The 25,557-nt window shown below is 42.2% G+C and overlaps 1 protein-coding gene across 5 annotated transcripts in view; it reads right to left on the reverse strand.

Moving 5' to 3' along the window:
* The window catches only part of aplp2 (amyloid beta (A4) precursor-like protein 2), a 51,217-nt gene that overhangs the window by 14,478 nt on the left and 11,182 nt on the right, over positions 1-25,557 (reverse strand). For 4 of the 5 annotated variants that reach the window (XM_068713859.1, XM_068713853.1, XM_068713835.1 and 1 more), the window contains exons 2-7: positions 11,515-11,688; positions 9,645-9,774; positions 4,126-4,238; positions 2,149-2,372; positions 1,736-1,929; positions 1,093-1,260 (exon numbers count right to left, since the gene is read on the reverse strand). In XM_068713859.1, coding sequence (XP_068569960.1) covers positions 1,093-1,260; positions 1,736-1,929; positions 2,149-2,372; positions 4,126-4,238; positions 9,645-9,774; positions 11,515-11,688 — 1,003 coding nt within the window. The remainder of the gene's footprint in view (positions 1-1,092; positions 1,261-1,735; positions 1,930-2,148; positions 2,373-4,125; positions 4,239-9,644; positions 9,775-11,514; positions 11,689-25,557) is intronic. The other variant, XM_068713865.1, reaches the window with a different exon arrangement.

A 25,557-nucleotide genomic window follows, 5' to 3' on the forward strand; every position in this document is an offset into this window, starting at 1 on the left:
CATATGAATGAACACTAAATTAAGAAGGAAGAAGGTGTTTTTGGAGTTTTTACTTAAATTTATCCCAATTGAAAACTTACTTGGGAGTTCTTGACCTGTAGTGATAGTTGGGCGTATTATTTGAAATTCTTCAATTCCAATACAATAGTTTTGTTGCAGATACGAAAATCATACTTATTTCAATGCATTACTATGAGCAACACAAAAAGGCAGCTGTAGAAGACATTGGCCTCAAGACACAACAGTCTAAAATTGACAGAATCATGATTAAATATCACATGATAAGTAAGTAGTTACATGATAAGAGAAGAGTATGAATCTGACCAAAAATCCAATGGAACAGCACATTGGTATGAACAAACTGTTCTTTTAAAATAGATATCTCTGATATATAGACTTGCTTACTTTCTGTCAGATATAGTTAGTATTGACAGTTCCAGTTTAGTAGAAAATTAACTAAAACTAATGAGCCAGTGTGTGCCATAAATGAAAACATTAAGATTTATTAGTGAACATCTGGATGCTAATTGACATTTTATTCAGTGATACAGTGCTAAACTATTCATTATTTAATCTATTGACAGAAAATAAATCAGCAACAATTTGGATAAATTAAAGTTATCTATCAAGCGAAAACACCAAATCTTCTAGCTTCTTAATTGTGAATATCTGGTACTTTGTTTTAAATAATTTAAAAATAGATATCTTTGAGTTAAAAAACGTTGGCCTGACAAAGCAAGCAACATGCAACATTATCTAGCCGAAACAATTTAAATTAAAAATAACTGACATATTATAATGACTAAAAATTCTCATTAGTTGCAGCACTTAATGTATCAGTAAATAATAATATAGGAAATTAAAATGATCTTGAGTGAATTCAGTTGTTGTGGAAGTGACATGGTAATACCAGCGGTAGTGATTTGATGAGTGACAGCTAAAGACTGCAGAACAGGTGTTCTGCTTGTAAGTCAGTGACAGACTAAACCTAAATTATTCTGAAGTGTTTTCAGTGAAGAGTCTGCTGCAAAGACACAAACAGAGAGAGATAGAGGGGTGTTGTCTAACCAGCCTCTGTCTGGTGAGACTTACTCAGGCGCTTGCACACGGCCATGCAGTACTCCTCTGAGTCGAAATTGTTGCGGTTGCCGGCACAGCCTCCGTATATGAAGCGAACACACTTCCTTTGGCTCATGTCGAAGTGCCAGCGGGGCATGGAGGCACGGCAGGGGCCGGTCTCAGCCTCCAGGGTGCACACCGCTGCCAGGGGACAGCTTGTTAGATCATCTGGCCGCTAGGGGCAGCACTTAATTCCAGTCTCAATTACAACACACTCAGAAAACTACCACCAAACACTCCTTACCTACATCTACAAATATGATTAAACAAAACAATAATAAAAAAAAATAAATAAATAAAAAATACCAGAGCCACTTCATTTTGTACATGTGCAGGAATTGGAGGCAGTTTGGCTACAAATGAGGCAGGATGATTTGTCCTTGTACTCTGATAAAGCAGCATGGTAGTCTGCTGTGACCTGAAGAAAGGGGTATTGCTGATGCATACACTTATCTAATTACAGTCTGGCTGAGATTTAATCATAACTGCCTATAGATTAAAATTTAAAAAGGTTTGATTATATTTAAGTGGCAGGCAAAGAGCCAATAAGGGAGAGAGAGAAAGAGAGATAGAAGGGAGGACAGTACATTGTAATTTAAAACTACTCATTACAAACCTTTCACTTCCTGCAGAGTCTTGTCCTCATCTTGGATCTCTGACATTTTGCTGCTCTCTTTCTTCTCATACTCGTCCTCCTTATCTGCCTCCTCGTCCTCATAGACATAGTGGTACTCCTCCTCATCTTCCTCGTCTTCGTCCTCGTCCACTGGCTCCTCCTTTAGTGTGGGCTCCTCATCAGCTGGTGTCTCACTGAGGAAGGGAGGGAGGCGGAGGTGATTGAGTGAAGGGGTGGAGGCCAGGAAGAGGAGTGATTTATCAAACAAGCCCGAGCAGCTGCCATAGGTCAATGTCACGACACTTTAATTCATCCAGATGGCCAGTAATACCTGCCCTTCACAAGAGACGGGATATCACGTTCGAAATTTCAAAGACATTCTTTGATCATGAACAGAACCACAGACTGCTCACCTGTCCTCGACGGCATCCTCGTCATCCAGGTCGGTGTCGTCAATCTCCTCGTCCTCTACCTCCTCCTCTTCGTCCTCGTCCTCCTGGGAGGGCAGGGAAGGTGGAGCGGACTCCCCGGTGCGAGAGGAGGGGCAGCACACGTACTCGGTGCCGTGGAACTTGTCAATGCCACAGGGCAGCAGCATGCCGTAGCTGTGCAGCACCGTGGAGCTCTTGGCACAGGCCTGACAGGGTGGAAGAAGTGAGCTAGTGATGATATCCACTGAACATGGGCACAGGCGCTTCAGACTGATGAAGCTGCTGTGGTTTCTAGGCCTCTTACTACTTCATAGTATCAACTTTAGCTTTGACAAGGTGACATTTGTTTAACCTTTATTCATCAAGGGAAAGGGCTACATCGACAGATGAAGGAGCGTGTGAGTCACGGTGGGAGGAAGATGTGGAGGTTTAATTAATCCAGTCACATGATATTGTTGACATGTTGCAGTAAGGTCTCTTGGCTTTTGGTTTGTATAGATTTGAGAAAATAAAATACCCCGATTTAAAACTCTATTATTCAATATTTAATTATTCATGACTTCATGAATCCAAAAGTGGCGTGTTCTTCTGCAAGAAGACAGTATTCCCTGCAGTTTATAGTAAATGATGTCCTCTTGTCCAAAGCACACAACATGGTTTGCATAAAGAATGTTACTTTAAAGTCAAATGTTCACCTCATGGGATTGTCATGTTTTCTATTTTATCCAAATTTCAACAATTTACTTGATAATATTCAAATAATGTAAAACTGAATATAAAAAAAAAACACAACAAAAAACAACATTATCAAACCAACAAATAAGGTTGAATGTTTGTTTCAATTTGTCTGGCCAGCTTGATGACAATTATTCATCAAATGTGGACCTTAGCTTTTTGAGAAACTTGTCTTTTACTTTCAAGCCACAAAGCTGCAAAACAGTATGTACACATCCAGCCCTAACCAAATATAACTATCTAAGGGATATAGTAAAATATAAAGTCAGAAAAAATCCCTGTTTGGTACACATTTTCTAATGTGTGTATTTTATTATTCTATACCTGTGCATAACTTTCAAAAGGATTTGCGTAGTGTTTAAGCTTTTATCGTGTATGCTAAGTGTCTTAGATCTTTACTAAGACAGCATTCGTTATCTTTTAGGTTTACCAATCTTGGCAGGTGTATACTAGCTATCTAGTGGTAGAGAGTCTATTTGTGTAAATCACTTGCATCTATCCACCTACAGAATACTAACATACAAATGATTGAGGAGCTAGTTCTCTTATCACATACTGACTAAAACCATTAATGGGCCACACGTCCAAAATGGCATGTAGTCCTTTAACTGATGTGCAATTTTTCAACAATGCTGTGCCTCACATAGCAGCTGAAGGCTGCTGAGAAACTGCCTGTTTAAGAACTCAGTGTCAGTTGGTGAGGGAGCTGAGATTGTTTTGGGAGTCATTTTTCTTACCAAGATTTTCCTGCTGGTAAGATTTGTTACTACTTGGCTGAAACTAATTTGTTATTGAACGCTGGTCGTTTGAGATGTCGCATTATCTAAGGCTGCAGACGATACTTGGATTTGTAAGAGTAGTCAGGAAGCACGAGGCAGGGAGAGACAAGAGCAGACTGTCGTAGTCAGAGTGGCCCCCAGGGGCCCGCTCTGGAGCTGCCCATGGGGGATTAGCTGCGTTACAGCCACAACATTAATCTGATTAGGAGCTGATTTGTGAGGGCTCCCAGCCAGCCTGTGATCAGAGGCCCTCAGAGACTCACAGAGACAGGTGGAAAGGTTTTATGGAGGGACTAGGAAAGATTGGAAAGTAATGAGAGTTGATTTCTAAAAGTCAAATTGATGCTTAACACTTCCTCTTCCTGCATGACTTTTGTTTTCCATTGCACTGCTATCTCGGACATTCAGCCTCCCACTGTTTCCTGTGCAATAATTCCTTCCTTACCTCTTTGGCCACACTGTGCCACTGCTGATGGCTGACGCACATGTCCATACGCTCCTTGTGGAAGAACTTGCACTTCTCTGGAACCAGAAGCACGTCACTCACGAACTCGCCAACTGTAACAGCAAATCACACGGACCAATACGCCTGTTAGTCACACCACCAATCTGTCCAAAAAAGAAAAAATTACTCCCCTGCCAGGTCACTGCTTAACAATAGAGCCAGGGTTAGAAACAATAAACCGTCTAGAGGGACTAAAAAAGGAATAGCAGATGAGATGAGTGGAAAAAAGGGCATGATTCAATAATTCATAGATGCCTGGTCCTTTACATTTTATTACCGCAGTATAACAGAAAGGGCATTTGACACTTGAACATCTGCCAGAGCACCTGAAGCCAAGAGGGATTCATCCCTCCTCTGTAGCCAAACCTATAACTCTGCAATCAAAATGGCAGTGGAGAAAATCAGGTTTCACACTGTGACTCTTTTAAGGTTGTCTCCCTGCAGGTCAATGATATCATTTGCTTGATGAATTCAATTGGGAGATGTTTTATTCATAGAAGGAGCTGACGGAAAGCAGATCTGGGGAAAAATAAATTACATGAAAGGTATCTTGTGAATTCCTATGAATAGCTGCTCGTTGAAAACCATGTGTGTGTGTAAGCATATGGTGCAGGGGTCATAAGAAAGATTAAAAAGGACAGCGATTGCTTATTGGCTGGCAGTGTGACGAGACGCTGAGGGAGAAACACTGCCATCAGAAACAGATGGAAATCCAGGCGGAGAGAGGAAGGGAGGAATAGAAGGTTTAGGTCAAAGTCCAGATCAGAATGGCCGAGGAATGGGTGGACTGAAAACACACAAATGAGGGTTGAAAGGTTTCACGACGAGGGCTGGGAGCCGTCCTATAACTGCTCATTTAGTGGTTTGCCGGGACCTCGGCCTGAGGCAGAGCTGCTGGATCACTTGGTATGAGCCAGGCGAGGCAGGCCGGCAGAGGGTGAAAAAGCAGTGTTTTGGAAAATGAGAGGGTAGGATAGGAAGAGGAGAGAGCTGGAAATAGCAGAGGGCTCAGCAGCTGCTTCTCATCTCCGCCCAGGAGATACAGTAACCACCTCACACAACCCTCTCATTCCCCCAGACCCTCGTTCTCCTGCCCCTCTGCTTTGTGTCCACCACTGGTGGAAAGGGACTTAATACATTTACTCAAGTACTGTACTTGGATACAGCTATGAATGTTGTAATTGCAAATGCTAAACATTGTTTGGTTCCAGCTTGTTAAATAAGGATGTTTTTGGTTTTGGACTAAAACAACACATTTGAAAATGTCAGCTTGGGATAAAAATTGTAATGGACATTTTCTGAACAACACTCATTTCATTCTCCTAAACCTACTTTTAATTACATTTTAGAGGGTAATATTGTATTTCTATTCCATTTATTTGGCAGCTATATTTTCTTTGCAAATGAAGATTTTTAAAGCTTATAAAATATGATGCATTGTTATAGCTTTCCTAAACTACCAACAGTATATTAAGTAGTTCAAATTACCTCAATCTTGACTAGCTGTGGCATTAAAAGAGTATAATAGAATAGAGTAGTTAAAATAACACTCTGAGTGTCCATTCTGCATGTGTGCTTTTACTTTTAATAATAATCCTCCTTTACTTTATTTATATAATGAACATTTTGATTGCATGCCTTACTTTGTAATAGAGTCATTTCACATTGATTTATTGCTACTTGTGCTTAAGTAAACATATCTGAATGTGTCTTCTTGCTGACCTCCCTCCCTTCTCTCCTCACATCCAGAGAAGCACAAAGACTGAGAGAGAAACTGACTCCCAACAACCTTCAGCTCCATATCCTGCACACCGGATACTAACTGATTCATTCACTCACACGCCGTCTCTTCATTTCATTTCATCTCTGTCTCACTCTCTCTCCTTCACAGGTTGCTTTGGTTGTGAGGTAGTAGACTGGGTTTCAAGCAGACGCCATATGCAGTCACACTGCAGTGGGTGATGGATGGTGGTGTTTGGAGAGCAGCTGTGCCTCGCAAGCACTCCTGCTCGGTGTGTTTCTGCGTGTGTGTGTGTGTGGCTGTGCAAGTGTGTGTATGAGAGCATATACTCCTCTTTCTCTGTGACCTCCTCTCCACCTACTCTATTCATCCGCCTTTCCTTTAACCTTCCGTCTCTCAGACACCCTCACTAACACTCTCTAGTCCCCAGAATTGGCTGCACCGCCGGCATCTAGGGGGTAAGAATACACTCAGTGTACCAATGATACCTTCAGTACTGAGAGGCGGTGAATTAAATTAAGCACCAACCAAGATCTGCTCATTGACAGCACGGCTATTGTGTTTCAAGGACTTTCCAATGGAAGCCTGCTGTAATGAAATTTTGTGCAATCAGTGTGAGATCTGAAAATGAAAGTGCACTTAATGATTCAATCTGTAATAGATTATATTAAATCCATATTATGTGTTTCTCAGTTTATAATCACACAATACTGAGTTTTTATTTCTTAACATTAAAGATATCAAAAATCTTAAACAGTATTTTGAAATATTATTTAATGTAGATGTAGTTGTTGTCTAGTGTTAGTTCTTGCCATACGGTTTGAGAACGATATCAGGTTCCAGTCTCGTGCTTTGATTTTTGTGTGGCTACCCTTTTGTTCACATTTGCATCAAAGATTGTGCCTTTAAAGTAGAAGACATCTGATCCGCCACCATGAAAGGACTAAATGGAGGAGACGTGACTAAAACCAGGAAGAAGCTGGAGGTTGATGTTACATAATAGAAAGAACATTCTCATTGGATTCCAGCTCATGTTAAGATCTTTTTTTAAATCTTTTAGCAAAAATCATTTTTAAACAAACAACATCTAGCCTTAACCAACACTGTAGCACTCGCCCAAGTCTTACCTTTAGCTAACCTTTCAAATAAGGTTAAATATGTGATACTGTCACATAATCTTACAATTGTAAAGGAATGTGATCACATTTTTGTCCACAACACTATATCAAATTTCAGGCTCATTTCAAAACATTTTTAGATGAAAAGGAGTGCGTAGAGCCAGAGGTGTGGAGCTCTTAAAACAAGTCTGAGTTTGTATTCATTATCACCTTATTCACAATCCCAAGACCCAGCCCCTCTGATGATATCACGAGTTGTCATGGTGTGCCCTGCACCTTCATTAAGTCAACAGGCTTAGTCAACAGGAAAGGCAAAGTATGTGTCATGTCTGTAAATGTTACAAATTTAATTCTCATCAAAACCTGGCCTAAAAAAACATCTACGGGGTAGAAAGTAGCTCAAAGGTCAAGATCAGAGCTAAGAATAAGCCTCAATATTCTTGAAAATGTGATATATTGAGCTACCAACAGCAATAGTTCTACATACAAAGCAACAGAATTTTAAATATAAAATTTGTCTTTTGAAAGATCTATATAAATCTGTGTTTACCCAGAAAATGTTTTTTGCATGACCTTTTTCAACAGGAAGCTGCTGCAGTCTGTATTGTCCCAGTGCATTTCCCCCACAATTTAAAAGTCACACAACTGCCACTGACTGTTCTCACCATTCTAGACATAAAATAGAATAATAAAAATAAAAATAATCCTCTGCTGTTGACAAAGACATCATGCTGCTGGGATTAAAGTGCCATGGGACAAAAACCACATTCATTTCCAATGCCATTGTTTGGGGACAGGAAACAGGGAGGGATTGTGGCTCTGTGACTGAGCCTTTGCATGGAGAGATGGGATACAGCATAACCCATCTCTCTCTTTTTACACTGAGCTCCTTCCTTTGCACTTCCATTATTCATATAAACCTATTAACTTGACATGGGTGCTGGTCTGGCCCTTTTAATCACATCCTTCAAGCTGGAGCCCACCTCCCTTTGGTCTATTTTATTTCTTTTTGATTCTACTATAATTAATGTACACTGATGAATATTAGGCAGAATCTCTGATGTCCACTTTTCAGTAACACTATGTGAACATCACAAATAATGAATAATTCAAAAGCACTCCTCGTTGAACTTAATATGATAGAGAGGCCTGACAAATACTGAGCTGCAGAGGTGAGGCACGGTGAGGTGGCAGAGGCATGCCGTGGCGCGTAGCATATGATCAGAGCCCTCCAATTAGGCCCCTTACATGCTCCATTACATAATTAAGCAGAAACCCTCTCAATAGCCTTCTTCTCGCCAACACCTTGTGTTTATCTCTTCTTCTCCATCTGTCTTCTCTGTTCTCTCTGTCCAGACTCCTCATTTGCAAACCAGCAGAGCAGCCGAGAAGGCCTTTGTAATTTGATGAGGCATGAGTGCACAGACTGTTAGCAATGATGACAAACAATGTGCAAGAACAAGTAATGAAGCTATTAAATTAGTTAATTTGATTCTTTTAATTACATGGTGTAGTTGCTGAATCATGATCAGAGGTCTTGGTTTGTTGGATGCAATAGTCGGCCACAGTGAAGACAGAGGCTATCAGGTGTGGCAGATAGTCTGAAGGAAACAGTTTCAGGATGGAAGATGAGAACAAACTGAGGGAATTCTGGAGGCCGTGAATGAGAATGCATGTAAACTTTTCTCATCTGTATTCCTGTCTCAGCCACAGAGTAGCCACTCCAGTTGTGGTGTTTGCTGTCCCATGAATTTCCCAAAAGCCTCCTCTCTGCGTTTGCCAAAAATGCTCTTGAATGGTAGCCCATTTCACAGTCCAGTGCGACTGCTAATGGCTTTTTCCCCGGAAAGCGGCACAACTCAATCAGCAAGAGGCTTTCGGACAGAGGAAGGGTGCCGGGAAGTGTTTGCAGCAGAGAGGAAGATGTTTTTCCTTCCTGACATAGCTGGACAAGTACAAAGAGGAGTCTTGTTTCAGAGCTGTATTTCTCTGTTATTGCAATCCTCAGAGGCAGCAGGCGTGTGCTGTGGTTTTGTAAGTTAGGGAGCACAGAGACATGTGGCTTGGAAAGTCTTCGGCTCTATCTGACATTTAATAAACCAGGACATAGCCATGTTGCCACTGTTGATTACAATGAGGCTGCAGGAGACAAAGGAGGGAGAGAGGTGTGTATGATAGCGCATGCGAATGGAGAAATGGGGAGTAATAAAGCAGGCCTCCTCACAGACCTCCCTCTCACTGACCCTGTGTGTCTGTGTGAGTTTATGGCCACTGTCTGAGGGGGGAAATAAGATTGTGCTTTATTGCTCAACAAGCCTCCCCTGCAATAATGCCCCCCCCTTAGGCATCCATTCACATTAGCTCCCATCCAGCCGGGATCTGCCCTATCTGCAGGTGAAGGCCAGGATTAGTCATCTGAATCAGACCCGATATTACTCTTTGCCTATAGCTAACGCGTATCATAATCTCTTCTTTCTCTACATGGAATGGAGGACCAATATAGAAGAGGGGGATGGGACACACTTGACATGAAGGGTCATTTACAGCCCTCAAATTGGTTTCCCCCGGCCCTTGAACTACTTATGAATGTAAAAGCTTACCTAAGCATTTGTAAGGCACCACAATGTGGGCGTGCCCTTTGCACACCTTCTTCTCCTTCTTGCACCAGTTCTCAATTCGAATTGGCTGGTTGGCTTCCACTACGTTTGTGATTTGGAGCTCGGGATACATCTGTTGGAAAAAGAAACAGAGAGAGAGTACTAAAAAATAAGAGAGGTATTTTGTATGTGTGTGAGAGAGTGAGAGAGAGGTGCGATAAGTGGAGCTTCAATAGGATTCTTTAAACCATGCTTTATAGTCTCTAGATGCCATCTGCTCAACCATGAAAAAGCACACAATTTACACTTTCCCCAAATGCCATCAAAATGTCATCAATAAATGTAACTGAAGCTTGTAGGGAAGGCTCTTTGAAAATATACAACCCTGCTTTTTTTTCTTGGACAGCTGCATAATAAACTGAGATACCAGCAGCCGCTTGGTTTAGGAGATGCAGTAGGAACAGATAATTAAGAGCCAGAATATCCATGTCATGGAAAAACATGTCATGAAAGACAGCTAGCAGCTAGAGGAAATGACAGTTACAGGGACTGCTAATTGAAATGCCACCCACTATACTTTAAATCATGTTTGTCTTTCAGGAACAGCTCAATAGCCTCTAAGATGACAAATCACAGTGAAATGAAAACTGACTTTTTCCACCTTAGTTTCCACCTTAATTTCTCAAAGTAATCAGCCCGGTCTCGCAGAATTACATAAAATGGCCCGACCTGTTAACAACACATTATGTGGTGGTGGCATGTAATGTGATAAAACTACAGAATGTAGGCACCACAAAATGGCAATGGCAATGTAAAGTCAGTCAGGATCCTTTTTCGGGGTGGACACACAAATTAAATGCTTCCACATGACTATGCAACAGACATGTTGAGGTAGTATCACACACTGAGAAAAACTATGGTAGACGAGTCGGGAAGTGGATGGGTCAAACCAACACAGGTCATTCAATCAGGAGACCGGTCTTCAAGACCGGGATTCGCGTCCCAAAGTGTTGTTGTGAAGTGATGCCTTTGCGCCGTTTTTCCTCAACCTAGCTAAGTGGTTTTGTTGACTATAACGTTCATTTGAAAGTGCTGAGTGACACAAAAAAAGGGAAAATGTGTGTCCGCGTACACAAATCAATAGATTACATTTTGTGACTATTTAAACGTACTGCCGTGAGACTGGGTTGATATAATCTATCGCCAGTTATTTTATCTAATCCCAAAAACTGAAAACAGGGGAAAACAACTAAATGCAAAATCTGCCAGGACCTCTCAAAATAGAATAGGGGCAGCTGTGGCTTAGAGGTAGAGCGTGTCGCCCTCTAATCGGAAGGCTCCTCCAGTCTGCATGTCAAAGTGTCCTTCAAAGTCAAAGTGTCCTTGGGCACAAGATACTGAACCCAAATTGCTGGAAGTGTGAGTGTGTGTGAATTTCATGGCAGCCTCTGCCATCAGTGTATACGTGTGTGTGTGTGTGTGTGTGTGTGTGTGTGTGTGTGTGTGTGTGTGTGTGTGTGTGTGTGTGTGTGAATTCAGTGTACGGCGCTTTGGGTGATCAGAAGACCAGCTAGGTGCTATATATAAGTCAAGTCCATTTACCATAGACAAGTCAAGCCATAGCAAATGTGCTAGTCTTAAGACTTAATACTCAATACCAAAACAATTGTAAAATTAGTGAATTAATGATAATTGCACCTCTGTATATGGGTGAGGACCTCCACCTTCAATTCTCCCTAAAGTAATTTCATTGGCTGTGATGACAACCTACTGTTTCAGCCCTTTTATAACTGGCTTTGGTGCTTGAATTTCACCACTTCGCTGAGACCGATAGGATGGAGATTAAAGATGTGTCTGTGTCACAGCGACTCACCTCCTGGCAGTACTGCAGCACACCCTCTTTGGTTCCGACGCAGCTCTTGGTTCCAGATGGGTCGGGTTCCCAACGGCCTGTCTGAATGTTGACATGCATGTTGAGCTTTCCGCAGAACATCGCCACCTGTGGCTCCGCCACAGCAAACCCTGTGCCTGCATTGGCTGCTAGCGCCTGTAGAAATACAAAGGGAGAGACAGAGAGAGAAATGGGGGTTAATGCAGTCAATGATTATAGAGCCCATAAAAGCTGGGTAGTATCGTGGCTAACTTGACTTAAGAGACACTGTCTACCCTATTCGCTTTTCTCATAAACTTCTTTAGGGAGCCTGAACACTTAAGTTCATGTACTGCAACGGATAACTGTGCTAGATGTGATGGAGCAACATCAGAACTGCCTGTCAACGCTTGGCTGCTACTGTGACTCAACGCTGCAGTGCTGAGAGCAGAGGGGCTCAGACAGGAGACAAATTAATTGCACCTTGGGAATGTTTGGCTTGGTTGATGGTTAAGCGAGTAGGGGTTTGATTAGATTTGTGCACAAGGCTTTTTGCTCTGGTGCCCATTGAGTGACTGAGAGGCTGTACACAGAGAGAAAGAGAGTAGAAAAAGAAACTGCAGTCCTTCATGCCTCACAAAGCAGGACATTTTAGTTGAGGGCAGAGCTTCGCTCATCCAGGCCTCCTGGGACCAAAGTCTTTCAACAAAGAATGGATCATTTATTCTTCAAGGTAAACACTGATGGTTCTTCATCCACTATACTACTACTGTGCTGTACAGACACATGTGAACAGCAATGTATATGATGTCACGAGATATGGCTTTTAAGACACTACAGGATTTGTTGAATAAGTTCTGTGATTTACTGCCAGAATTCCCCATCATTTTTTACCTCCCAACCCGCTGAACATGAGAGGAAATCTGCTATCTTTCCCCTGTTGTCCTTCCTGTCATCATTTACTAAGCTCTGCAGTTCCTTCAACAAGCAGGGACCAGGAACACCCTTCAATATACAACCACTCTGCATTGTAAATGGACACCAACTGTCCAAAACTACTGCGTAATCAGCAGTGCTAGCATCAGTCAACTCATCAGCTCCTCATTGAGACAATAAGTCACGACCTGCTAACACTTGCCTGATGCTAGTGGTGTCACAGCGCAGGAAACTCTTATGAATCAGTGAGGCGATGTAGCTGTGGATGCCAAACTATTGCAAAACACACACCAGGGAGCCTCCAGACAGGAAGTGGAACGGAACTGACCCCCTCTTGATTGTCATAATGTCATCAGGCTGGGTAAACAGGCTTCAGCCCCACAGAGAGATCAAGGGAATGAGCGCGTGGAGTGTTGGACTCAAATGTCTGACCGAGACGCCGACAGAGGGTGTCCTCTGCAGCGCAGAGCCAAGGAGAAAACAGCTGAAGTGGAGTCTTGAGTAACAGTGTGCTAGACAAAGCTCTCCGTCTAATTCTGTGCAGGCTCCCGGGCTGATAATAGGCGCAGAACAGAGTAGAGCGAGGACAAAACAAGTGCTGTGTAATCAGCAGTTGGCTGTAGCGTGTGATGAGCCGCAGAGCCAGCCAGAGCTGTGTCTGCACGCATCCACATAAACTGAATACAGCTCCAGCCACATGCACATATTCAGCCGCACAAGCTCATTGGTGCCCGTGCAAACACATATAACACGCTATCATAAAACACACAAAAATGCATACAACGCATACACATGCACATGTTCATTCATGTAGGCAAGCAAACACAAACTGGACTTTCTTGATTTGGTCCGAGAGGCACAACAGCCTCAGATTCAACCTCATTTCCCCTTCTTCCACAATCTCCATGTCTTTGTGCTGTACCCTTCCCTCTCTGCACCACCATAGGCTTGTTTGCTTGCCTCCCTCTCATTCCTTTGTGAGATTGGCTCGGGGTGTATGAGAAGCAAAGAGGTGGGGAGGAAATGAGGGACACAGAGAAGCACGTTAGGGAGGAAGACAAGGGAGGTAGTGACAGCCTGACCACAACTAGATTCTGCGGCCGGGAAAAACAAGTGTTGAAGGCTTTTCTACGCCCCTTTGACTGCAACAGGGAGATAAAGTCTCAGTGTGTCTTGAATTCATCAAGCAGTGGAGGCAGAGCGGAGGCGGTTTATACTACTGCCTTAAATCTGCAGTCACATGCCTGTTTAGTACCTAAGAAAAGAGCTGCTCTAGGTCAGACATGCACAAAGAAAAGCGCCATGGGGAGTGTGTGCGTGTGTGTGTGTGTGTGGGGGGGGGAGCTGAGACCAAAAAAAGTGACACACACAGACACAGAGGGCTTGAGGGGGAACAACAGGGCTGAAGAAATGCATCTGTCTGTGGTCCCTGTCTCATCACCAGAAATACCTGAACCAGAGGGATGGCTGGCCAGTCACTTCTTCACAAACAAAGACTCACGCTACTGTAGGAGAGACAATCGACTTTATTCTTGAGACATGTTTAGAGTTTTGGCCTCATCTCAAAACTGACAGTTTTTTCTGGGTCGTGACTCAGTCTTGGATAGCCGTGACTAGGAAATTTATTTCAAGACGAGTGGAGCACACAACAAATGTCACCCTCACAATTTTTTTTACATCATCCCAGACTGATTTGTTCCGTCGGCCAGCGAAGGCCGCTGAAATGGAATCAGAAGAAGAAAAAATGAGAAGAAATAGAAGTTATTCTGATTCAGGGGGAGCTTTGGATGAATACAAAGTGCAGGCCACAGTAAAAGCTGTGCATCAGAGTTTTAGTCTTGTTTTTCTTTTCGCTGTGATTTCATGTTACTGAACTCCTCCCTAAAGGTCACATGAAATAACTTTGACAGTAATTTGCTTCCGCGGTTTGTCATGTTTCCACATGAAGCAGAGGTTCGGGGGCGGGAGTGACTAAAGTTCAGAAGTGGGACACAAAGACTGAAACAGCCTTTGAGGATCACTTGTCTTCTAGTTAGGTAGGTCGATCAGTAAGCTGCTGATGATATTGATGATCCTAGTGCAAACCAACACCCAGGTACACACATGTAACTGTCAGTGCTAGTCAAGCTCGAGGGTTTTATGTGATGGGAAGGGTTGGGTGGATTGCCCAAGATCTGTCATCATATTTTACTAACTGGGATCAAAAAGATGAGTCATCATCAACATTTTGACAGGTTACGGGAGGAGAGAAGGGTGGAATGTGGATGTAAAAATACTTCCAGAAAAAAAAAATCTTTTGCGATTTAGTCCACAGACTGACAGATTTCCAAAACATGGGTAACAACAATGTATTTTCATTGACTGTTCTGCTTTCTCTTGATTTACAGCTCTTGTTTTGGTCTCGAAGGCAGCATAGATACACACAAACACATTTACTGGAAAAATATGGCGCCACACCAAAAAAAACATAAGTCATCGAGCATCTATCTCTCATTACTGACTCACCATGAGATGTTATATCATGTGTAAGTGTGAACACCTGCTGCCCTGTGGAGGTTTAGCAAGTCAGAGGGAGAGACAAAAGAGGGAGAGAGGGAGTGGAAGTTGGGAAAAGGGAGAGGCAGTAAGTCAGAGGAAAGCACTGACGAATAGGGTAAATAGACTATGGCAGCAGGCAACATGCGCTGATTGGCTTATGTCCCATCTTGACATATTATTGTCAAATGAGCGGGGACTGTAATGCAATAAAGAATGGTGTGAGGCGGCGTGAACGCAGGAGAGACAGGTCTGCCACTGCAGACGCTTGTCAAAAGCTATGTGGGTTGAGGATCATTTTGCTCGTTTTCACTCTTTACTGCAAACAAACCAGTCTGTTGCTGCTTTCCCAGTTTGCCTCAAGCACACAAAGATTTTTTATTAGCCTGCTCTGTGTTCTGAGCCAAGTTTCACATAAAACAAGCTAAGACACGACAGTGCTAGTCAGGAGGAAAACAAAATGCATGGAGCATTGCCCCCCCCCCCCCCCCCCCCCCCCCCCCCACACACACACACACACACACCCACACACCCACACACACACACACACACACACACACACACACGTTAGAGGTAAATCTGTCTTCATCTTCAGTGGAAAGCATAACCCTCCAACACAAAGGAAAAGAGTGATGTTATTTTCAGTTACAGATCATTTGCTGTCTACATCTAGTCTATTTCACCATCAAGCCTTTTGTGATTATTTCCCAGTGAAATTAATTTCTTGCTGTGGATGATTGACAGTGAGCACAGTGTAAATGAATGCATTCATCACATGAGAATGCTGAACGTCGGTGCAATGAAATAACGCTAAATCAGAGAAATTTAGACAGACCCAAATTAAGGCTTAACATTTATTGTGATAGATTATTCAGCTCAGGCAACTTTAGAAGCAGTTTTTCTGTTTTGTTTGAATAAAAGGCAGAAAACGGTCTCTTCTAAAAGATTCAAAAGGGAGGAAGTGAAGCCTGGTATCTTCAACAATGCTGATTACATGCAGTCACCAGCAGAAAATGACTACAACTACCGGCTCAAACTTACAAACAACACACAAGTAATATTCCCTAATACATTTTTACAAAAATCCTCCTGGACCGGTATGGGTCAGTTATTACACGACCTACCACACAGCATCTGGGCAAACTCCAAAGAGGCTAATCCAATCTGTGTGTTTGTGTGTGTATAATCATGTGAGTGTGTGTGTGTGTGTGTGTGTGTGTGTGGTCTCAGGTCAATCAATCAGGGTAGCATGAATAGCAGTGTATGAGCTTGGGACACACTACAAGAGGATAGTGAGAAAGGAAAAATAAATAAATGAACGCCATGATGCTCAAAACACCTGGGCTTGAGCCCTTGTGATGATCCTCCAAAACAAACAGAGCGACTTTGAAATAGCCAAAACAAACCATACACGAAATTCCTCTGTAACAGTCTAATGAACTGGTTGTGCCTGGCTGACATTTCTGACAAACATAAATTCTGGTAAATGGCCTGCGTTGCATACAAAGCAGCTCCACTGTCAACTTGTCTATAAACCTTGCAGGCCTCACTGAGCGGTGGCAACTAGACTAATTTTGGCAGAGGTATGGTGAAGCCATCCTGACAGTCTTATAAAAGCAGCTCCAGAATGAGGCACAGGTCAGGACACGTGGGTTCCCAGAATGCTTAGTGTCCATGTGACTGCAGAGAAATGCCTGGCATCGTTAATCCACCTAATCCGTCCCTGTAGTGACTTAATACTTAAACAAGATAGGCAGTGGTGAGAAAGCTACACACACGTACTTCTGTATATGATCTTTATTTACAATATGTGTAGGCATGAAATTAACATTGATTTCCTTTTGTTGTTGCTTGCAATAAAAAGCGTTGACGTGTATGAGGGAGCGGTGTTCCCTTCGATTATGTGTAGTGCTAGTGTGTGGAGTGGAGCAATTAAAGCATTGTTTATTTCTTCATTAGGTTCTATTTCAGTGTTTGTATAACAGCTTTTTGAATTGCACGTTCTTGTGTTTATTGCTTCTTAAAAACTAAATTTCCCTGTAGGATAGTTTAAAAATACAATGTTTACGATGTAATGCCTCATAAAACAAAATATATATGCAGAGGTTGGATCAATAAATACTTTGCCATGTGCTAAGATTTCTGATTGTCTAAAGACACTCCCAAAGTTTGTCTTGATGCTTTCAACTGTTCAAAAACTGAGGACGGTAAAAAGGAGATATTCATATGCTTTAATAGCATCATTACTGTAAGTAAACAGTAGTCCAGAAGGATGTGGGTCAGCCTACTGCCAATGTTTGACAAAGGAAAGAAAATGTTATACAGACTTTGGTGTTTATTGTTTCTCACATTTAAGAATTCAGAGAGAGTGCATTGATTGCAATGTCAGTTGACATGAAAGCTGCTATGCTGTCGTTGCAAAGAAATGAGCCGTTTCCTACCACTGTAGGTGTCCATGCTGCTAAGCACAGCATTGCATTTGGTTAATTTTGCTTTGTGAAATTTGTGGCACAGAATAATCAAAGCACATACATGTGTCATGGTTATTGGGTTCATTTCCTGTTTTATTTTGATAGTCACTCTCCTTATGTCCTGTTTTACTTCCTGCCTTTGTCTTTTTTCCCGCCTTTTTTTACTATCTCTTTATCTTTATCTTTACTGTCTGCTTTAGTTGCTTGTATCTTTGTTCCAGCCTTGGTTTCTAGTGTTTAGTTTCTTCCAGTGTTTGATGTTCCTGGTGTTTAAGATTTACTTGACAACCTAACAGGTAGAACAATTAACTCATTGACTGAACAGTTTAGGGTCACAACTAACTAACATTGTCATTATTGATGAATCTGCCAATTATCTTTTTAGATCAACCGATTGTTTACTCTATGGATCGAAACGTTTGAAAAAAATGTCCATCGCAACTTCCCTTAGTAGTCCAAGGTAATATCTTCAAATGTCTTGTTTTGTCCAACCAACACTCCCAGGAATCTGAAATATTATAAGAAATGATTAATCTTCTCATTTGAGAAGCTGTATCCAGATATTGTTTGGCATTTTTTCCATCTAGTTTTGCTGGGGAAATAGCTGTAAGATCAATTGGTTACAAAAATAGTTGTTGAGTATTTCTACAGGTCTCTTATCTAATCGTTTCAGCTCAAGGACAGTTAAAAAGAGACTTAAATGGGCTAGTATATTAGCAGTATATTACCCAGTATACCCATACCAATGTTTGTCTAGTCATGCTGGATCTACATGATCTATTTTAATAATCTTAGTTGTTATATTTTGAAAATGTGACTTTTATATTCATGTCTTTTACAGGCCATCATACATGTTGCCCAGCTCAGTAATGGAGGCCAGTATTGGTCTTATATATCAATATCCAGACACACACACACACATGCCAAATGAGGTTGTGTCACATTGGTGTGACTCCTCCCAGAGGTGAAGCCGATAGGAAGGCCAGGGCCTGAGCCAGTGAAACCATAACTACCCAAACAGCTCACCAGCAACAGATGAGAGGGGGGAGGATGTTCAGCAACAGACACACTGGGACATTTTCCTACTGACCAAACACCTCCACCACCTCCCACCCTCAAAAGGGCAGACAGTAAAAACAGAATAATAAAAGGAAAAAGGTGTCATGTTCTTAGACTCTGAATCAAAAGGGCAACCCCTCACTGCAATGCAAATGAGCTCCTCTGTGTCAGTGAAATGGCCTTTTGTCTTCACCATTTGAAGTGTCCCGACACTGAACTGGAAAGGCCCTATGAGTCACTGCTCCCACAGTTTGGGGAACAGTGGAGTGCAATCAGTGCCACTTTCCCTCCAAAGAATACAACATAAATCTGTGAAATTTACAGTACCACATAAACTCAGTGTGGGGTTCCTCTTCTTTAAAGAAAGACACTTTCTACTTCTGGGAAAACCAGTCTCTTCAAATAGAACATTCTAGGGTAATGTGCATAGGTGTTTTAAGTACAAATAATAATAAATAATATTAACATTTTCATACAGTTCAAACACATAAATTGTATGAAAAAAATCTACTAAATGTGTTCAAAGGGACCATGAGATTAATTTCATTAAGCTTGTGTGTGTCCTGTGTTTGCCAGAGTTTGAGGTGACAGAGAGATGCTCCACAGAAAGCTAACCATAATGTTACTGTTCACTAGCGGTCACCTCTGCTTGGCTCATTAACTTCCCATCATTCATAGCCAAACGGGACCGGACGGAAGAGGAAAGTCTGCTGTGCCTTCTGCCCCGAACTGTCACGGGGAGCAGAAAAACACTGGCACGGCCCTGACCTGCCAGTACCAGCCTCGGTTCAGACGGTAAACCTATTTGTAATCCTTTCCGCTAAACCTGTGCTTGATTGAACGTGCCTTTGTTAATGAGACTGTGTGGAGCTGTTCCAAAGTGTGAAACACTGAATATACCATTGACGCAGCCGTGTCCTATACTTCAGAGGGGAAAAGGAGTTGATGGAGCAAGGAGAGTTCAAAGCGATGAAGGATCTGAGGGAGACGCAATAAGGACATTTCTACATCTTTGACTCATATCAGTGGACTGTTATTAGATTAGCCTGCCACCTACTCAGTAACTCAATTCAAGTTTGGTACTATTTGATTTCAACTGTACTGTTAAGTGCAAGCACACGTATATTTGACTAGATCTAGTTGTCAGCATTCCTGAGCAGGTCTACCTTAAAAGCAATAAACTGAATGTGCTACTCCTTACTCTATGTATTGCTCCCACAAATACAACTAATATAACTACCAATGCTAGTACAAACAATACAAATTACTGATATTATTATCATAATAAACTACAGTGGAAACCTCTTGTAGTGATCACTGCAGTCCGGGTCAAATTGATCACTTTACTTTTCTTTTGCTTTCTTTGTCATGCAGAATACCATCTAATTGACCTTTGTATACTTAACACATAAAGTAATGAAAATGTCATTTAGAGAATTTTATTAATGGTTTCAAACATGGCTTCGGCGGTTTCAACAACAGCTGCTTTCCCTGTGTGTATTTGTTTTCCGTCTTCATCACTAGCGGCCATGACTGTTTCTCGATGTTTGAGTAGATAACACAAAGTAACCTCAGGAGCACCAAGTTTCACTGAAACATATAAGCGGTTGATCACTGTTACCGTGATCACTAGTAGCGGTTTCCACTGTATTTAAATGAGAGAACACACTGGGGTTATTACTCCAATGTTCAAATACACACCGACGGATGAAACGATCCAAATGTTTCCCCAAAGGTAAATTCCATCTCCCAGAAATCTCTCTGATTCCCATCAGGGTGTTTGTGGCCACCTTTGTTGTTGTTTTTCTTTATTGTTTTTGAGAGCAAGAAGACGTATAAAGTCATTAACAGTCCTTGTTAGTGGTCCTTGTTTTAACTATTTGAACTCTGCAAATGGAAACAGAGTATAGTTGTGTATTAACTGCAAAGTAAAATTGGATTCTCTTTAGTTTAATTGCTTACTGGTGTTAATATTCTACATGTTATTCAAACCTTGAAATAAACCTGACTAACAGTTTCCAAGGCAAACAATGATTGAGCTGCAACGTGAGATCACTGAGCATCGCCCTAACGTCGCCATGCTCAGTGAAGGGGGGTGAACAGAAGCGAGACATGTTCGTAATTAAGCCCCAGTTAGAATATGGGTAGCGGCTCGCTTGTTGCAGGCTAACAGTTGTGGTGATTGAGTGGCGTAGGTCTGCCTGTGTGTCAGGGGGAGATAACATGGCCTCTCTCTAGCTTACAGCGAGCAGACGTGAATGACAACTTGTTCAAATGGCCCATCACTATGGAAACCTTCTACAAAAGCATCCCAGCTATTCACACAGAGGAACATTGGGGCTGCATGAAGAAAGAGAGGCAGAGGGAAACAGAGTGAGAGAGGAGGGAAAACATGAGGGCGAAAGAGAGAAACAGATTGAAGAAGTGGAGCAGAGAAGAACGAGGGGAGGAGGGAGAAGAAAGCAGGGAGATAGATAATCAGAAGCTCACAGTGACAGCGGGGGGTAGAGAAAAATAAGAGGGGTGATTCAAGAAAGACAAAAAAAATAATGGAGAAAGAGGGAATGAGGCCACAGTTGTGAGGGACTGGCATATGAGACAGATGGGAGGCGTAGTGACGAAGGCTGTGTGAATGGCACAGAGGACAACACTCACAATAACAGCTGCTCTGCCCTGTTTGGTGCATTTAGCAACACCGTGTCCTTGCGTGCAAACACGAAAATGACCCTAAACTCTATAGGTTTGCAAATATCTCCCCTGACACACCCACACCCACATATAACAGACATACAGTACACAAAGCTTTGTCTGTGCTCAGTCCCCTCCTGAACAAACAAACTGTGCCCATTGCCATGGCAGTGTGCATCAGTTTGTTCAGCAATGTCGCTCCTGAACCAACTGCCGCTTGTGTCTTTTCAAATATTTACAAGACAGTAAGTCTGTTGCATTATTAAACTTGAAACAATATTTAGTGGAAACATGAATGGAAACAAATTCAATGAAACAACATGGATGCTCTCATGTACTTGAGTCAAAAATGTTATTGTGAATTGTATAAATCCATGACAGGAGTGGAAAAGAAATGGTCTGGATTAAATTACTGAAGCTGGAGTTCCTGGTAACGTCCATTGTGACTTTTTGTGGCCAGAAGAAACCGACTGCAGAACCACTTCAGCTGTCAAAGTGAGACAGCATTTCTGAATATAGTCTGCTTTTGGTGAGTTACAGAGAGCACAATTGGTAGAACTTAAAAAAAAAACTGCTTCTACTGTTTGTCCACAAACCATGTTTAGGGTCCAGTTGTTGAGCTTTACTTGGTATTTCGGTCCACATCAGCTCAACAATACACAGTCAGATCGTAAATATCATGCATCGACTTGTTGTTACAATTCTAGTTGGAAGGTGAGGTATGAGGGATTACAATGATTGGGTGTAGCAATGAGAGGGTGGCACATGGTAAATAGTTCAAGTCTCCGTTATGTCAGTTCCATCTGAGCACACGTTAACAAAGACAGAAGTACTGTGGGTGTTTATTTGATTCATGTTTGCTCTTAATAGCCGTTTTTTGTCCAGAGCAAGCATTTCAGAAATACTTGTATGTATTTATAATAGTTTACTCTTATCTCACACTACCAATTTCACACAAAGCTTCCAGTGAGTATAGTAATGTCAAGCAGCAGGGGACCCGTTAGTGGGCCTTCACAGTCACTTCACATTTTCAGTCTAAGCCTGAAAATTCATCTCTTAAAGAAGAACCTCATGTCACCCTCTCACTGCTCAATCACATCCTCTCTCTGTAATCTTTATTCCCTGCTTGCTATAAATTGCTCACATAAAAAAAAATGAAGCCATCGACATCTCTCTTTAGCTCATTTTCTTCCCTATCCCTTACACGCCTCTCTTAAAGGATAATCGTAGTATCACAAGAACATTGTAGGGGCTCTGTCACTCCACCCACCCCTGCACTCTTTAATGTAGGCTGCTTGTAATCGTTGTGATCTCGTAATTATTCTATGAGTTCATTTTAGGTGGCCGTGGATAAGAGTGTCAACTAAAAGCCTGCCATGTAATTGTAAATGTAGTGAAGTGGAGAGCTACTAGGCCTAGAAGAGTCAAAACACTGTTAATTAGAGCAAAGCACTGTTTTTTCGTCCTGTGGCACACTGCCTTCTCACTGGGGAGAAGGTGTGTCTGGGCTATTTATAAGCTCCAGTTGGTGGGCCAGTGGGGTCTTGTCTTCCAGGCCTGCCCTCGCTAGTAGAGCTTTTTGCGATTAAGAAATAAACACTCAAAAACATGAGGATTCTGCCACCTTTTTTTGTTAAGTGGTATCATCCTAATTAAAACCATATTTCATCTTAAGAGGTTTTATAAATGAGAGCTCAGAATGGATTTTTAAGGCAAAATAGAGCTTACGGTAATATACTTTATTCTCCTTTATGAAAAATTCTGTCAGAAGTCTGATTAAAAAGGGTAATAACCTGCTCATGTGGCATTCATTTATTTTCGGTGTCAAATTAAGGATTCACAGTGATTCTGATGTGCAATGGTATGCTGTCACAGCGGGTTCACACTGCGAGTATCATGGTTTTAGAGTGGGTAGTGCAGGAGCCTGGTAAAATCTATGAAGTTTGTGACTAAGAAATATCAGAAATCTAATGATACATGTTGTGTAAGTTTCGGTATTATCTTTAATCTTGCTTAATTTTGATGAGTTAACACATCAACAGTTCTGCAACCATTGTTTTGGGGATATTTACAGATGGAGTCATGTAGGCCAGGGTTTGTGTGTGCTACCTCTGTGACACATGGTGTTGACAGCTGCTTCTTTTCATCTGCCAGTGATGAGCTTTAGGAGGCGTTTACACTAAATAACAGCCTGTTATAACAAAGGAAGGGGCTGAGTTGGGGAGGGCGTGTCACTTCAGGTACCTTTAAGAAGTCCAGTTTAAGCAATAAATACATGAGTTAAAGGTTTATCAGATGTCAAAACACTGCACATTATAACACTGACACAGGATGTCACAGCTCTGGAAAGGTATCACTGCTGCAATCTTTTGTTTTAACAATCACATGGTTAAAGGTAAAGTATCGCAGTCAAGTTACACCGAAGGAATGTGCGTTTGCACATATTTCATTGTCCATTATAGCTCCTTGCTGAATGACTTTGCATAAAGTTGACTTAGCAGAAGTTGAGACTGTGAATTCACAGCTTAATAAGTAAAATTCTTTGTGGTAGACATCCTAGAGAAGTGTTATGTTCCTGGAATTTTGTGAAAAGTGAGGTTTTACTGCACGAGCGTTTTTACAGAGAGACAAATCAAAGAAGCCATTAACTCATGCAAAGTGCAGCTTTGTAATGCAGGTCCAAGTGACCAAAGGGCAGTCAGTCATGGGAAAAAACGTCATTTGGTACAGATAGCTAAGCCACTGTGTCATCACAGGGCAAAGGTCCTCACTTCTCCTCATTTTAATCTCTTTCCCCTCCCTCACTTTACATATTTTTTCCCTGTGACACATTTCCTCACACACCGCCGCAGACAGACAGACACACAAAGCTGCTGTTCAGATGCCTGCTTGTGAAACGAGTGCCTTACGGCCGACATCGGCATGCTTGCTGCATTTTGTGTTTCAATACTCTTATATTCTGAGGGCAGGGGCTGCCAGTGATGCAAGGAGAGCAGGGCAGAGCAGAGCAGGAGGAGACCGAAGAGCCATTTCCCCTTGGGCCCCTCTTGACACAGATTTCAGCTGCATGCATCTCCCTGGAATATTATTCCTCTCCGTCCACCTCTCTAGCCCCATCAAACACAGCCTTGAGGGTCAGCCGCAGCCATCATAATATTGCATTTGGTTTTCCTTGCCTATCTGGTTAGATTAGATACAGAGAAGATTGGTTTCTGGCTGGTGGGGGAGCAAGAGTCAGAGAGGACAGGGAATGTAGGGGAGGAGGTAGCAAGGGAGCAAATTTGTTTCGATTCTACTCGGGGTGTACTATTTGCAGTATATGCTGCCGAATTTGGGAAGAGACATGTCAAGTGAGAGCAAGGATTTAACTGCAGCTTCCTCGTTAGTCCAATCACTGTCATGTCCTGTTGGGAAAGTGGCAAAGAATGCAGGAATAAAGATGGGCTGAAGGGGAGAGGCAGGGCAGGCGAGTCTGACTCTTATCCAATAAAACACAGACTCTGCTATTGGCCATCTCAATAATTATCCATCATGAAAAATGTATCTGCTTCTCCCCTGTGCCAGCTTGTCCATAACAACGAGTTGTCACAACGGCGGTAAAAAGAGAAACAAAAACAGCGCAAGGCTCAATAAATTGTTAATAGCTACTTAATTGCGGCAGTTCTGACTGGGGGGTTATTAGAGGCTTACTTGAATTTGAGCGAATGTCAAATGTCTGAGAAAATACAACAGAACGAGCCAAAATAGCAGAGTTAAAAGGTGTGCGCTGTTGTTTCCAGAGAAGGTTGGTCTATACAAATTAAAGTCAGTCAACAGAGAAATAACTGATAACTGTGTGCTGCAGCGATAAAGAGATAATTACACAGAGGGTTTTACGCAGAGCTTGTTGTTTAGTTGCTAAGCTACGCAGGTGCATGATTGCATAAGTGAGGCGCTGGAGTGTAAAAACTATTTCTTGCAGGAAGAAGATAATTGCTTTTCTTTTTGCGTTAATGACTCGAGGATTGTGATGATTGAGGTCCATTTTCTTGCAGCAGCCTCACAGCTGCATGGTGTGCTGGTAATAGGTTTGAGCATGCCCTGCTCTTCTGCAGGGCTCCTGTCAGTACAATGACCCATTCTTTCCTTCTGCCCACTAAAAGCCCTTTGCATGAGCGACCTCTCCAATCCGCCATCTCCCTTCTTTCATCTCTATTCACTTTGAGCACTCTGGATAACTCTTTGTGCACCCATGTCCTCTTGCCTCAACTATCTCTATACATTTACCTCTCTCCACCTGCTTCTCTCACTCTCTGTCTCCCTCTCTCAGATCCATGTGAGCTGTGGCGACCCTCTCAGCCCTCTCTATCCGGGCTTA

The sequence above is a fragment of the Cebidichthys violaceus genome, unplaced genomic scaffold (assembly GCF_023349555.1).
Source record: "Cebidichthys violaceus isolate CVI_PGR_0920_01 unplaced genomic scaffold, fCebVio1.0.p SCAF_1, whole genome shotgun sequence".
In the NCBI taxonomy this organism is placed as follows: domain Eukaryota; kingdom Metazoa; phylum Chordata; class Actinopteri; order Perciformes; family Stichaeidae; genus Cebidichthys; species Cebidichthys violaceus.